The sequence below is a fragment of the Mizuhopecten yessoensis genome, unplaced genomic scaffold (genome assembly GCF_002113885.1).
Source record: "Mizuhopecten yessoensis strain PY_sf001 unplaced genomic scaffold, ASM211388v2 scaffold11131, whole genome shotgun sequence".
Lineage (NCBI taxonomy): Eukaryota > Metazoa > Mollusca > Bivalvia > Pectinida > Pectinidae > Mizuhopecten > Mizuhopecten yessoensis.
Window position 1 is genome coordinate 350253 of NW_018408895.1, and position 16306 is coordinate 366558.

Sequence of the window (16306 nt, forward strand, 5' to 3'; positions counted from 1 at the left end):
GACCTTGAATATGGGTGAAGGTCATTCATTTAACCGAACTTGGTAGCCCTTAACCAAAGCATGCTACTGGCCAAATATCATCTCCCTGGGCAATTTGGTTATTGAGAAGAAGATGTTAAAGTTTTTGATATATTTGACCCCTGTGACCTTGAAAATAGGTGAAGGTGATAAATTTTAACAAACTTTGTAGCCCTTCATCCAAGTTTGCTTCTGGCCAAATATCAACACCCTAGGCCTTTCGGTTATTAAGAAGAAGTCGTTTAGCTGGCCGGCCGGCCGACGGACGCCGCGCCACGGCATAAGCTCACTTGGCACTTTGTGCCAGGTGAGCTAATAATAGTTAAATCATTCACCCCTAAAATTTCATAATTACCTTTTCCAACATTTGAACTAGAAGAGTCCAAATGTGTCTTCAGGGGTGAATGAGTTGGAATCCCTAATCCACTGCAGGCAAAACACTAGAAGAATTCACCAGCAATTGTCCATGCATTCACCATGTTTAGTTGGTTAGAATGACAGTATAATGATTGGATTACAGGCTTTGAATTCTGGTCCGACCTTCAGACCTGAACACTCGAAACATTGCTGGGGATTCTTTATGGTTTATTTCGTCTCTATTCATTTTGGCATAAACATCTGCAAGGACTGGTTTTCTTAGCAGAAATGTTTCATCAAAACTGCTGTATAGTCATGCTAGACTTTTTTTCACCAACAAATAGTTTATATTTTGATGGTAAAGGTATGGGGATCCTTAACATTTTGCTAGAATGACCAAGTTATAAGAGTCACCAAGTCCAGTGTAAGGATAATGCTACCTAACTCACAGACATGCATATTCCTCCAAGTGTTCCACAATATTATATTATCTAAAATATCTCTGATGAATAATAATTTCGACTTTGGAGTATTTGGCTGCACATTTGAAAGGTAAACAAGACTGAATGCATTAATATCTATAAAGCGGTTCTGAGTTACAAACAAAGGGAGAAAGCCTGTATGATATCTATAAAGCGGTTCTGAGTTACAAACAAAGGGAGAAAGCCTGTATGATATCTATAAAGCGGTTCCGATTTATAAACGAAGGGAGAAAGCCTGTATGATATCTATAAAGCGGTTCTGATTTATAAACAAATGGAGAAAGCCTGTATTTGTAAGGTAGCACATATCCTGTTTTTACTGTATGAGGAATGACGCTTAATAAGAATACTAGCAGCAAGCCAGTAAATAAATAAAATGGGGTTTGACATTGGCAAATGCTAGATGTAAGTTTACAGTTTCTGTTGCAATGACAAGATGTACCATTGTAGTACATGTAAAATGTGAATGTTATTTTCCCCTCTTACAGAGCCACTGCACATTTTTCTTGATACATAAATTCATAAAACGATATCACATCACATTTACTGAAGACTGGACAGTTCATATCATCTTATTGTAAGTACTAGCTATTTTCACTGATTTCCTGACAATCTATTATGGTTATGCAACTCCATCAGTTTCCTTTGACATTGTCATGATGTTACGGTTGAGGGTTCCATCAGTTTCCTGTCTCAATGTTATGGTTTAACGTTTCACTAGTTCCCCGTCATGATGTTATGGTTTGGCGTTCCACCAGTTTCCTAAACATGCCATTGTTGAGACCCATCAGCTGTCGGTAGCTTCCCACTTCAGCGATAGCTCCCTTGTCCAGGACGGCAATCTGGTCGGCTTTCATAATTGTTGACAGACGATGAGCTATGGTGATGACGGTTCGCCCAACCATAACCCGCTCTAGTGCCTCTTGTACCAGGTACTCACTCTCCGCATCTAGGGCACTGCAATACACAGAAAAAGCCATGTCCGAAAACTTCACGACTTTGTATCTTAAATAAGATTCATCAGTTTGGTATTATGTAAAACCAAAGTTTTACTTTATTAACAAACAATGTATGTATTAAATGTGTCACGACATTTCAAGACCAATTGTCAAGCTATGACAAAGGTACCAGAAGGTCATGAAATGTTGTGACATTTGATATGTACATTGTTTGTGCATAAAGTAAAACTTTGACTTTTCTGCGTATAATGAAGCACACTTTGTGTCCATTGGTATTATACATGTACATTTAACTTTATAACATATAATGTACATATTTATTCATGATAGTATACAAAATTCTTAGTCATCTGAAGCCTTTTATTAAACTTTTGTATAGTGTAGACAAAGAATCACTTTAATCCAATTAATCTAACAGTAATTAATAAAAGAACAAAATGTTCCAAACTCCTTTATGATTACATAGAAAAACAATTCATAGATATCTATTATTTGAAATATTAACACACGTTTCTTCAAAATAATTAATTGGAGATCACAAGTTACACGAATTTGTATCAAACCTTTTTTCTTCTAATACTAGGTTATTTTAAAGGGCTTACAAGTTACATAAGCTTAAGGCTCTTTTTCATTCCCTCTGATTACCATTTTTTTTCTAATTCATTAAACCTATCATAACAGATGGTCCTACCTGGTAGCTTCATCTAGAAGGAGAATCTTGGGATCCTGTGGAATACAAAAACAAATTTAATTTCTCTTTCTTTGTTCTCAATTACATAAATGTCTTAGAAGATGGTTTCCAGCAGATGCATTTCTGGTTCTTATGCATTAAAACAGATCATACCCTACAAACAGTATGATACAGATATGTAGCATACCAAAAGTATAATATTATAAAGCAATTTATTCCACTGAATGACACTACACAACAGAATCCCATCCTTATGGGCTGTAAGTTAACCATTGTTTATTTGAGTACCGTATTACAATCAAACCTGAATTAAGAGACCACCCTTGCAAAGTCCAAATAGTGGTCTCCTAATACAGGTTCAGTTTATATACCATTGGGGGCATCAAAAGTGGTCTACCAACACAGGTATTCATATAAGTCTACCAACACAGGTATTCATATAAGTCTACCAACACCCGCCTCCCTTAACACCTACCCTACAACATAACAATTATACAAGTTACACTACTGTCAGAGAAAACTTTGTTACCTTAAGGATAGCTCTGGCTATGGCTACCCGCTGTCTCTGCCCACCTTTGAACAAAAAAATATCATAGATTTATATAAAAAAAAATATGTAACTGTATGACATAAATTATTAGTTACGCTGTTGTGAATTATCATTCAAGTCTGCATCTCAATGACGCAAATAGTGCCTTATTGCAATTTTTTTTATCTACAAAATGGTTTTTAAGCATGAAGGCCATAAAACAAGTAACCAGAAATGTTTCCTGTTATAAAAGTGTATTTACCTGACAACATAAGACCTCTCTCCCCGACCATGGTGTTGAATCCTTCTGGGAATGTCTGTATGAAGTGATAGGCATTAGCTTTCTTAGCTGCCTCCTCAACTTCTTCAGCAGTGACCTTGGTTGGATCTTGAGCTCCATAGGCAATATTTTCTGCCACAGAGCAAGAGAAGAGGACAGGTTCTTGGCTCACACTTCCTATCTGTGTCCTCAGCCACATGGGGTCAAGGTCGCGGATGTTCTCCTGGTCTAACACAACACTTCCTGTAAACAATTACAGCACTGGTAACAATCACTACTGCTATACATGTAGATATACAGGTCAAGATATGTAAATAAAAAGAGTAAATTATACTTATTTATCTATATATATAATTAGAATATTCAAAGCCAAGAGAAGGAAAGAAATTCTGTGCAAGACAAATGACCATATATCAAAGTAACTAACTTAACTTTGAGGTACATGAATATAATTTTTAGTAACACATATTCTGTAATAGTCAATGTTCTAATGTTTCAATATATATGTACATGTGCTACCCAGTATATCTATTATAAAAAGATATATACCCCTAGATATTTATTGGTGTGCCTGAACCCTAACTTCTTTTAAAATCTGAAGTTATAGAACCAGAGGTATCACTTTGTCTATGAGTATCTTTTTAAAATGGAACTCTCTGCTACCAGACCTCTGTTTCCTTCTATCAATACCTCGTTTTAGGTCACAGAAACTGAGTATGAGAGACCAGAATGGGACTTTTCTGCCTGAATATAAAAGCCTTGAAAGTTAACAAACCCAGTCTATTCCCCATGTTCTTGAATTGAATTTAAATATCTCATAAAGGGTCCTAGAACCTGAGTAGAAACGTCCCTAGAGTAGAGATACCAGACACTTGTTCATGCTTTACATGTATTTTTCTTGATGAGGATTGTAATACCAATGTATGAGCATCCTGAGATTAGACTCATCAGACCTTTATCCTTGCTTTACATATACTAACCTTTAGTAGGGTCGTAGAACCTGAGTAGAAGTATCCCCAGAGTAGACATACTAGACACTTGTTCATGCTTTACATGTATTTTTCTTGATGAGGATTGTAATACCAATGTATGAGCATCCTGAGATTAGACTCATCAGACCTTTATCCTTGCTTTACATATACTTACCTTTAGTAGGGTCGTAGAACCTGAGTAGAAGTGTCCCCAGAGTAGACTTGCCAGACCCACTAGCGCCTACAACTGCTGTTACTGATCCCGCAGGTACCAACAGACTGAGGTCGGAGAATATCTGCATATCTGACCTTGCTGGGTAGCTGAAGGTTATGTTGTTGAAGCTTAAGTTTCCCACAACTTCTGAGGTAGGTATAACTCCACCTACAGCAATAGCATTCATTACATCAAAATTCCTAACATAGGCTAACACTATTCTTGTATTATTATTCAAACATCACAATACAAAATCACAGCTAATTTTACTTAATGTAACGTGCATTATATTCACAGTTGATTTCTCTTTGTTATAACACAACTATTTATGAGAAATGGCTATGAAGTGAATTTTCCATTTTTTTATATCTTTGTCTCTGTAGTAACAGTATCACAAGCAGCATTGAACATTTGTTCATACAGGTATGATCACCCAAGGTTTAGATTCACACCGACTGCATCAGTCCCGGGTTGCTACTAACCCCAATTAATTGCCTGAGGTTGATAAACCATCAATCTCCATATTGATTAAACATCAATTAAGCACAAATTTCCGTTTGACCCACCTGACACAGGAATGGTTGGCGTCCTGTCCATGAGGTACCACAGACGAGAACTGGCACCTAGGCCGCGCATCATCTCCGAGTAGAAAGTTGTCATTCCTACATGACACAAAAAATCATTTAATATTAACAGATTAATTTGTAACAGCAAATAAACCACAGGCATATACTTTGAGTAGTAAACAAGATTATTTATGGTACGGTGCCAAAGAAAACAATCACTTACTGCTCAATGTCTGTGTCCCTGTATCAACACAGAGACCTCATACGGGGTCATGTGGTACATAACAAATCAAACGTATGGATTTTTGTGCATTTTAAAAAGGAAACTGTGACTTAAAACTGCAATCTCTAAATAAAATGTTTACACTTTCTATTGATATCACCCAGTGAACTCCTTTCTATGTATTGTTATATCAGTGCACTCTGCCCCTTCACATAATGATCATGAATCATTCATCATACCAACTGATTGGAAATGTTTGCACACAGATGATCAACAAAGCATTATAAACAAGCAAATTCGTGGAATTGATATCCCCCGCTTGCAGGACATATTGTAGGTTAACATTATTGAGGTTAGGTTTAAACATGTGAGTATCGTGCTGTTGAGACATAATATATAGCTTGAAATTTGAAGAAGAAAAAAAAGCCCTATACCTCATTGAGTATCTGTAAATATGCACAAATCACATCAGTTGGCAAACTTAGCATGAGTTGGGTGTGCATAAGGAATTTGGTTGAAACATCTGAACAATTTCTACAGCAACAAGTACTAATTGTAATGGGGGACCATTACAGATGTCCCCCAAACTGCCCCCATAGTTGCAAAGATGCATCAGCAAAGGGTCGCATTGCCATAGTACACCTACAATGTACATACTAAATTTGAGTGAAATTGAACAAATTCTAAATTGCAACCAATCAGAATCTTCTGTGTAGTTGCTATGGCAACAAAATGTATGCGATTAAATTTGCAGTCCCCTAATACCCCTATATACCAATTTTCATCGAAATCAAACAATATCTAAATTGCGACCAATCAGAAGCCTTTGTGTGGTTGCTATGGAAACGAAACTTATGCGGTTTTATTCGCAGTCCCCTTGTACCCCTATATACCAATTTTCATCAAAATCTAACAATATCTGAATTTCCACCAATCAGAAGCCTTCGTGTAGTTGCTATATGGTTGCTATGGTAACGAAACTAAAGCTGTTTTATTCGCAGTCCCCTAATATCCCTATATATAAATTTTCATCAAAATCGAACAATATCTAAATTTTGACCCCTCAGGGGCCTCCCTGTGGTTGCTATGGCAACGAAACCCATGTGGTTGAATTCGCAATCCCCTAATATCCCTATATATCAATTTTCATAAAAATCGAACCAAGTTTGAAAAAAATCGATTAACATTTGTTGTAGCTTTTGCACAGAAACAAAACCATTCAGATAATTACGTTTTTTCGTATTTAATGGGCCATAAATCCGTCAAATGGGGTCCGCTGAAAGTGGTCATCAAACTTGGCCGAGCCCTTAAGGCATTTAACCCTGTGACCAAGTTTGAAGAAAATCAGTTTACATTTGTTGTAGTTATTGCACGGAAACGTAGCGCGGCAGATAATGATGTTTTTTCATTATTCAAGGGGCCATAACTCTGCCAAATAGGGTCTGCTGAAAGAGGCCATAGAACTTGGCCGAGCCCTTAAGGCATTTAACCCTGTGACCAAGTTTGAAGAAAATGTGTTAATATTTGTTGTAGTTATTGCACGGAAACGAAGTGCGGCAGATAATGACGTTTTTCATTATTCAAGGGGCCATAACTCCACCAAATGGGTTGTGCTGAAAGTGGCCATCGAACTTGGCCGACAGACAGACAGACAGATGGACCCAAATTAATATCCCCCGTTTCGGTGAAAGCGCGGGATAAAAATTATAATATCATCTATGTTTTGTGACATTTCTCATAAACACAAAGTAACAATTATGCATGTCTGATCATTCCATCTTTTTTTTTATCAAAACAGGTGAAATACAACAATATCTATACCAATCCGGAGAAATATTTAATAACAAAGGCAGGATCATAATCCTTTGGAATTACGAAACCAGCATGAATGTTACGCATCCAATATTCATCCTGTCAATCATCACTAAATGAATAGTGGGTGACATAAAGAAAATCACTTACTATAAAACATTAATAAACCTGGTTGTCCACATACCTCCTATAGAGACGCCCACATAAGCAGCATACAACAGGAAGGCCGACAGATCCCCCACGGAGATCTGTGACTCAGTCATCATCAGTCCCCCAGAGTAGAACACAGACAATATGATCATGTTACCAGAGAACCCTGTCTGTAAAGTAACATATCAAACATTAAGTCTGAAGAATTATTCGATCAGGGATAAATCTGAAGTCTTATAATGGAAAGAAAAAACATCTTCATTGATTCATTAGAGGAATATAAATATATCTATATTTTAATACTCTGGAGAGTATAAAGATGTTTAAAAACAGAAGAACATAAGACTCTATCTTGTAGATATCCAAAGCCTGATTAATTAATTTTCTAAAGTTTTTAAAATGAAACTTTTCAAATCAAATTTTACAATTATTTTTGTGTTTCTTTTCATAATAAGTTTGAATTTCAAAGTAGTGTTTTCCATTTCACTTTTATTCAAACACAGCTATTTAAAAGCAAATTAATTATTTCTTTTAAATTATGGATACATCAGATTTTTAACACCAGGACCCTGATAGCTACTGACCGATCCCCAGAAAATGCCTCGAGCCAGGGCTTCCTTGTATGACAGCATCAGAATATGGTCAATTTTCTCATCATAAGCTGCAACTTCTCTCTTTTCCTGTGCAAATGATCGGACTGTCCTAATACTGCTTATCCTCTCCTCCGCAACCTGAAGTATGGTATTTATATTGTCAGCTGGTATTTCAATATATCCAAATACATGTACCCTATATGTAACCTTTATTTTATAATAACTATATAACAAGTTTTATCAAGTTTTATCAGTCACTCTTGTTGCCTTTGTTGTGGGAGGTGAGCTAAAATATGTATTAATTTAATTTACTGAACAAAAACAATATATTAGGAGATTGTAAAATGCTTTTTTTATTTTTTGTTATCTATGATCTAATCACTTGAAAATATTTGATTTACATACACTTTATATGGCGACACTGATTGAGTCACTTTAAATCTGACATGTGGTTAGGAGGTTACCTGTGTTGCCGAGGCCAGCGAGTCTTGCACCTGTTTGGTAATATTTTTCACGTACCGACCATAAAACCGAGACATCAGAACAATGGGTGGTACAATACAGAGGGCTATCCCTGCCAGTTTGGGTGAAACGTAGCACTGAAACGGTTCACAAAGAGTTACCACATGTATCCAACTTGATAGTTAATCTCAATGCATATTTATCATTATTTTACAAAACTTTTATTTGCATTTCACATATGATAATTCTGGGGTGGGAAGGGTTGACTTGCGAGGAACATAATCTTACATTATATACCCAACATATTCATTAAAGAACTCCAATTGTAAGATATGTTTGATACCAAGCATGGTCTGATCACCAGAAAAGTATAAATTCATGTTGTTTTGTAATACAGGATCAGACATAGGACAGAGGGGAATATTTAATAAAACATGGGTATATCATTTAGTGTTATATACAAATTCCTGTCTGTTGGAGCATTGCCCGGGGCCATGGACAGTCATTACAGGGTATTTGATACATCAAAGTCAAAGAACACAGAAAAGAATCAATAAAGGGAGTTAAATAATATAATTGGGTCATGAGGTTCATGATTTCTCTGTTCATTGTAATTAAGCTTGACAGTATTCAACTATTCAAATTCACAGTACCATCATATAATTTTGGCCGGACTAAATGTTCCTGAAAACTTTGCATTTATTTAACCTTTGACCTTGAGGTCAAGGTCACAGTGACATTGCACTGCACATCGTCTGAGGTGATGCAGTTATACTGCAAGATTCATCAAGATATCTTACATGGTTTGAAAGTTAAGGTACAGAGTAGATGTTACCGAAAATCATGCACTTATTTGACCTTTGTCCTTGAGACTTGGTATTTCAGTGAGGTAGCACTATTAAGACGGCATAAGATAGGCACTATTGCAAGAAGACAAATACACCAACATACCCTGCTTCCAGCACACATAAATACAAGCAGTTTTAATTATTAAGTTTAATTTTATATTGTATCACTGTAAGGTAATACATGTATATGGAATATTTTGATTTCTTTTGTGTCCTCAGCTAAGGAGGCATTGCAGACCAAATCTGATCTCATGCATCCATTAATTCCCTTTCTGTCTTGGCATTAAATATTTAATGTTAATCCATAGTTTACCATTTGACCCTGATGACCTTTGAATTGTGTTCATGGACATTTAAGACTCATTAAATTTAAAAACCAAATATATTTGACTTTGATTTGATCTTGATCCTCACAATTGGCCACACTAGACCCTTACCATCATGCTGACCCCTCCAACAGCTTGAGCAACTGACCGAAGGCCATCAGAGATATTTGTTGTAACTGAGCTCCCCACTAAAGATGAGTCCGTGGACAATCTGTTGATGAGTTCACCAGTTTTGTTTTTGTCAAAGAAGCCAATTTCCTGTCTCATGATGGAAGAAAATAGTTGTGATCGCAGGCGCCGAACAATGTTGTTACCTAAAAATAGAAAAAAACACTACAAGTAAAAACTAAAAAAAAAAAAAATCCAGTCTCCTAATACAGAATTAATGATTTTTTTATTCTTTTTTTTTCAATTTCGAAACAAGGATCATCTATTATATTTAACCAAATATGCCATGAATTTTATGTCTGATCAATGATAAATAGTAAGGTCATCTTGATATCAATTACTATGAAGTTTGTTACCTACCTGTTAAGTTCATTAGATAGACTCTACCAAAGTTGGCAAGGCCCCCTATAATAAAAATGACAACAAGAATGCTGCATATTTGTTGTAGCCTCTCCTTCATCTTGTCACCCTGATTGACCAACTCTGTGTAGATAATGTCAATCACCTTCCCTATACAGAATGGTACTGACATCGTTACTGCACTGGACACCACTAGTAAACCAAGGGAAGCTGGAATAGAATAACATTAGTTGTATTGCAATTACACATAGCAGAATATTTGTTCCAAATTTTAATGCCCAAGGTTCTTGTTTTAATACCTACATCAGGTTAACTTACTTAGCAGTAAGGTATATTGTTGGAAACAATTGTTACGAAATGCATTATGGAACATCTTAAAAATCCAATCTTCTTTGTACTCAGATTCACTGTTTGGATATGGAGATTAAATATGGACTATAATCTGAACATAGAGGCAGATATGCCTCCATTCAAAAAAAAAAAAGAGTTAAAAATCATATCAATTCATACGTATACATATATAAAACATGGTAAATGACCTAGAGTTTGAAAATGTTTACATTTGTCTAAATAATTCAACTTCAGAAATGTGTGGTAGATTCTTACAAAGAGCTTGGCATAATAGAGCATTGTATACCCACATGTATTGGTGAAAAGGAAATAACCAGCAACTAATTAAAGGAAGCTATGACAATGTTAATATTATTGTTAATGAATGTGATTTTTTTAACCATTTATGAACTATATCTGTATACAGAATATATCAGTCATTTACAATAAAGTATATCCATATTAAATCCAGTTAAATCTCATACTTAAAATTTGATAAATTGAACGCCCTGTTCACCTTGACTGTTCATGCATGGTCCAAATGAATCTTATTGAAATTATCTTGATTTACAGCCAAATATAAAAATGTCATTTGGTTGAGAATTAAAGTAAGAACAAATCTGAATGGCAAAGTTACCAATATGTCAATTTAAATTAATTTAATGTGAGTGACGGCCCTGAACTCTACAAATATATTCAGGATTTTAAAGATTATTAATCAATGTTTAAGTAGTGTAAAAAAAGGGGGGGAGGGGCACCATTTAACAGGTTTGACATTCCCCAACTTTTTACACTTTCAGAAGTGTGGCAACCTGTCAGTCTCCATTTAGAAAGTGTAACAAACCTGCTAGTCTCCATCTCTCAGGTGTGGCAAGAGAGAGAAGTCTTCTGAACTCAGATGTCGGTGGGATCTTTATTCCTTTCTTTACATTTCCAGCCTTGGAACAATAAACTCTTACACGATTAGCCTGGCATTTATTTATTCCATGCTTACTTAGTAGATCCCTACACTGCATAAATCGTGTACTTGAGTTGGAAATAACAGCACGGTGTATGGTTCGGGTGGGTTGCTGGGTAGGTATTCGAGTCGTTTGCACACGCACACTGAAATTATGCTGCAGTCTCTGTGAAATCGCTGTATGGAAGCCTCTAACCTTTGAAGGTAGAGATGCAAACAGACTACACTGCCCACATCTCGTTCTAGTGACTTGTGTGTATACCATAGCCCGGTCCCAGGAACGGACATATGGGCGACTGATGCAATTTTTCAAAACATTTCTCATCTGGCAATTCATTTTGGAAGTATCAAAGCATCAAAAATGTATGTCAGTACTAGATAATTGAAATTTCCATGATGCTGCAAACCTGTATTTCTATATATACACCCCAAACACATTTCCACTGGGCGCACTCCAACGTGACACTTGTTCGCAGGGCGCCGCCATTGCTTACATAACGCCTAACATCTGGAGCCAACCTCCAAAAAAGACGGACTCATATATCCGGATATGGTTCTACACGGATCTATCTTGCAGTATGAAAAAACAATTAACATGTTTGATTTAACTCGAAGCGTGCACATCGTGAATACCCTCCCTCTATCGACTTGAAACGATAGCAATTGTAACAGGAGAAAGAGAAAATACACGGCCAGACCGGCGTTTGAACCCGGGACCCTCTGCCAAACTCGAGATAAAATATATACTAATTGAGCTACCTGGTCGCCGGCGATCGACCCTGTCTAGTTCCGCTACTTACATCCCTCTCTCCTTAAACAAAGTCGTCGAACCCGAAGACACACGATACAACCCCGTGACATAAACCTGTCCTGAGAATTTGTTTAGATCGACTTTCGGTAAAAATGACACTCAAAATGATAATTATATATATACGAGAAGGGTTGAAAGCTCTCGATGTCAAAAAGTCGACCACACCTAACTTTCTTGCATAAAAAAACAACAAGATTTCTAGTTGATGTACGGTGGCTCGATGCCTGCGAAAAACTTTGAAACTCTGAAATGGCGTGTGCTTTTGGAGGAAATGGAGATCATTTCCGCGGAAGGAGAATACATTTCACGTGCATATAGTATATAAAAGAAAAATTATCCGTCTTTCCAACGGTACTAAGCATTTTACCGAATATCAACTAAAAATGTTGTTTTTGATGCAAGAAAGTTAGGTTGGGTCGGTTTTTCGACATCGAGAACTTTCCCCTTCTCGTATACATACAGCATAGACTGTCTAAACCGGCCACTGTCCAATCCGGATCCCTGTCTATACCGGTCGTGATTTGTGGTCCCGGCATATTCCCTTTATAATCATAGTAATTAAACCTTGTATAAATCGGACCCTGTCCATTCCGAAAGCCGGCGTTGGTTCACAAAAGTTGGCATAGTTATCCATGTAAAACAACCTGTTCATTCCGGTCCCGAAATTTCTCTCGGCCGGCTACAATCTAAAGCAAACACATTCTAAACAAATTAGCACTATCCAATTTTAGGTTGCCCTTCATACATATGTATCATAAACTTTGTTTTTTGTTAATAATTAAACGTTCCAATTGATTCATATCTCTGTTGTTTATGTTCACACACTTGTATACAGATCGTGTGCAAAACACTACATTTTTTAATTTTCAAATAATGGCATACCGACCTTGTATAAACCGGACACCTGTGTAAACCGGACACATAGTTTGGACCTGGTGACATCCGGTTTGGACAGGTTATACTGTATATATGATCAACGGGGTGTCATTTTTACCCTAGGACCTTCCGAAAATTAAACGAACGCTCTACCAATTGAGCCACCTGGTCGCCGGCAATCGACCAAGTCAAGTTCCGCTACTCGAGTGTAATATCTATTGATTGTGTATGGTTCGAAATAGTGATTAAATGTTTGTATCCTTTAACAAAGGTTAATTTGGTTCATAGTATTACGAAACTTCAAGTTAATTTTATTCTTAAATTGGTTTCTGTAATATAATTAACAATTCAGCTTCTTTTTCTTTTCGGAAAATCTAAAAAAAAAATCAAATGAAATATAAGCGCAAATATTGTTCCAAATAACAACCAGATCGCTTCTAGATTTCATTTTTGTCCCGCATGTAAAGAGAAGGGCCCGGTGGGGTGGACTCCTCAGGATGGCTAGATAATAAACTGTTCATGCACATCGTTTACAGTCCAGCTATGCACATGGTAAAATACCCGTCGTAGCGACCCCCATTTTGGTGAACAAAACACGCGCAGAACATCATATGTATGCATTCCAAATTAAGATCTTCCTACATGGATATATGAGTGAGATATGGTATAAAAAATTGCTGCACTTGAGGTCAATGGTCATAGGTCATGGAGCGCCGGAAACATGTATTTCGGTGTTTAAGGTCAAGGTAAAATGCCAAATAGGGGGTTGCACTGTTCTTAGTTTGGTACCCGTCACAGCGCTCATATAATGTCGAAAGTCCATACATAAAACAATGTTCGGAATATGCCCCGGAAACCTGTATCCGGTACTTGAGGTCAAGGTTCAAACGTTAAATAGATGTCACTGTACCATTTTTGGTCGCCTTTTCATTATGTACGTACCAAATGATGTTAAAACATGAAACGACCGATAAATGCTTTGGAAACTGGGACGGACAGACGCTAGGCCTTCGTTAAAAGGGTATTTGGACAGTTACACACGAAGTAATCAATGACACGGGCGAAGTTGTATTAGGCTTAAAGCCTTTCCCTGTATTTATGTTTAAGGCTTAAGATGTCACGGCAAAGTAAATGTAGCTGTAAAACCCGAGGACCATTGTCATGTTGAAAGAACGAGGTACAACAGGTTAGTTTACAGTCTATCAGGAAAGAATTTTGAAGCGATCAATACGCAAAAAAATGTTTCATTATATCAAAGCTTTAGCTTTAGGACACGGAATGTATGTTAAAGGTTAAAGGTTTGAGGAACGGTACCCGACTTCGAAGTCGGTGAGTTTTACCGTTACGCTACCTCGCACGTTTCTTTTGATGTATATCGAAGGATCGAACTCGTATACAATAATCATCCAAAGGTTATATAAGTGAGCGTAACTAACCGCTGGAATTTCGAGGATGCCATACAATGTATATCATGCATTTATACATATTTTAAAGAATTTTTCAGGAATGAAAATTTTGCCGTGCCATTTTCTTATATTAAAAACAAAATCGTATTGTGGAGATAAACTTGTGATACATTTAACAAATATACGGAGAGAAAAAAATTCAGATTATGAAATTAATGAATTACACCGAGTATAGAAATACCCCAAAATGTAGTGTAATAATTATGGCCACCACTCTCCCTGTGAGTTCTGGTCTTGATCCACAGCAGTAAATATATGGCGGCAATACCGAAATCTGATCATCGTTGACGTGGTTTTGTTTTAGATATAGTCGTTTGACAGAAAGTGAGCCTATATGCCTTTTTTGTGTATATCTAACTAGAGTGTCTTTCACTATTGTTTTAGTGTTGAACAATTTACTGCAACAAGAAATTAAAAAAAAACAATCATGCCATGCCAAAATGGTATCAACTGCGAAATTTAACGCTATAGCTTTCTCCTGTGGGACAACGTGCGGCGACCTTTTTAGCTCAGTGACCTTTGATGTTAATTGCTATGCAAAACATTCCCGCCGTTTTCTGGAAATCACGTGACAGGAAAGCCGCAGGATAGGTGAGGTGCGGATGCAGCGAGACGTTCGACTTGTAATCAAACAGGTAAAAGTTGAAATTGATTTTGACATAAACTGGTAAATTGATTTTGACAAACTGGTAAAGAGAATTTGAAGTTTATGAGCTGTTTCAAACATTATGCAACTGTTTTGTTTCATTGGGTCCCGACTCATCTCGCTTTTGGGATTTTAACAATCCAGTTAAACAAAATCGGCAGTTTTATTCTGCCGGTTCACTGACAAAAACGAGCCAACAATAGCAACACACATGTTATGCTGTCGATCAAATGTTGGAAAGTTTTTGGGTCACCATCGATCTAAGAAAATAAATATTGCTAGATACATGAAGCTGTATTCTTCATGCTGTTTTTACAAAGTAACCATTGAAGGTTTTTTAACCACCTTTTACCACATTTTGTTGACGTCTTGTGTTCTTTTCATTTTAGAGTGAATATATAAGATGAAGTACAAAAAGAGACGGACTTTGGATGAACCCAAGGGGAAAAGAGGTAAACTATATAGTGGCTGGGGAGTTTATTTGGGGAGGGGACCCCGGGGGTTAGATTAGAAACCTGTCTAGCTGGCAGTTTCAACCGTTGTTCAATTTGTTCTGTTCCATTGTTTGTCAGAAGTTTGTCATCGTCTCTGAAAAGGCAAGAACAACAGTAGACAGTTGTTGAGGTCAAATTACACATAAGTGTCAAACAAAAGATGTGTGGGCTGAAAAACAAATTAACTGCGTCTATAATTAATTATAGGTTTCCTGTTCTACAAATGGTGATGAAACTGTGATCTTCACGTTTTTAGGTCACCTAAGACAAAGTCTCTTGCGAATGCCTTTTGTCCGTCGTCGTCCGTCGTGCGTCTGTAAACAATTTACATTTTCAACTTCTCCAAAACCCATGAACCAATTTCAATGAAATTTTGCAGGGACCTTCCATTGACAAAGGTCAACAAAAATATTGGCCGGTTAAGTCCCAAGCCCCCAGGGGCCTGAGGGGTTGGGCCAAAAAGGGTCAAATTGACTAAAATTTCAAAAGTCTTCTTCTCCAAAACCCCTGAACCAATTTCAATGAAATTTTGCAGGGACCTTCCATGGACAAAGGTCAACAAAAATAGTAGCCAGTTTAGTCTCAAGCCCCCAGGGGCCTGAGGGGCGGGCCCAAAAAGGGTCGAATTGACTAAAATTTCAAAAATCTTCTTCTCAAGACCCAGATATGGTAGAATCAAATGCTCTTCATAGATGGAAGGGTCTTAAGGTGTTTTA

General features: G+C 36.9%; 1 protein-coding gene across 1 annotated transcript; it reads right to left on the reverse strand.

Moving 5' to 3' along the window:
• Positions 1-297: 297 nt before the first annotated feature.
• LOC110466376 (ATP-binding cassette sub-family B member 10, mitochondrial-like) lies at positions 298-11792 on the reverse strand. Its single transcript, XM_021522823.1, has 12 exons — positions 11184-11792; positions 10010-10219; positions 9593-9795; positions 8310-8444; positions 7837-7983; positions 7287-7422; positions 5068-5163; positions 4463-4669; positions 3299-3559; positions 3037-3080; positions 2508-2542; positions 298-1814 (listed from the first exon to the last, which is right to left on the reverse strand). The coding sequence occupies exons 1-12, from the start codon at positions 11632-11634 to the stop codon at positions 1586-1588; spliced, it is 2154 nt and encodes a 717-aa protein (XP_021378498.1). The 5' UTR covers positions 11635-11792; the 3' UTR covers positions 298-1585.
• Between the last annotated feature and the right edge of the window lie 4514 nt (positions 11793-16306).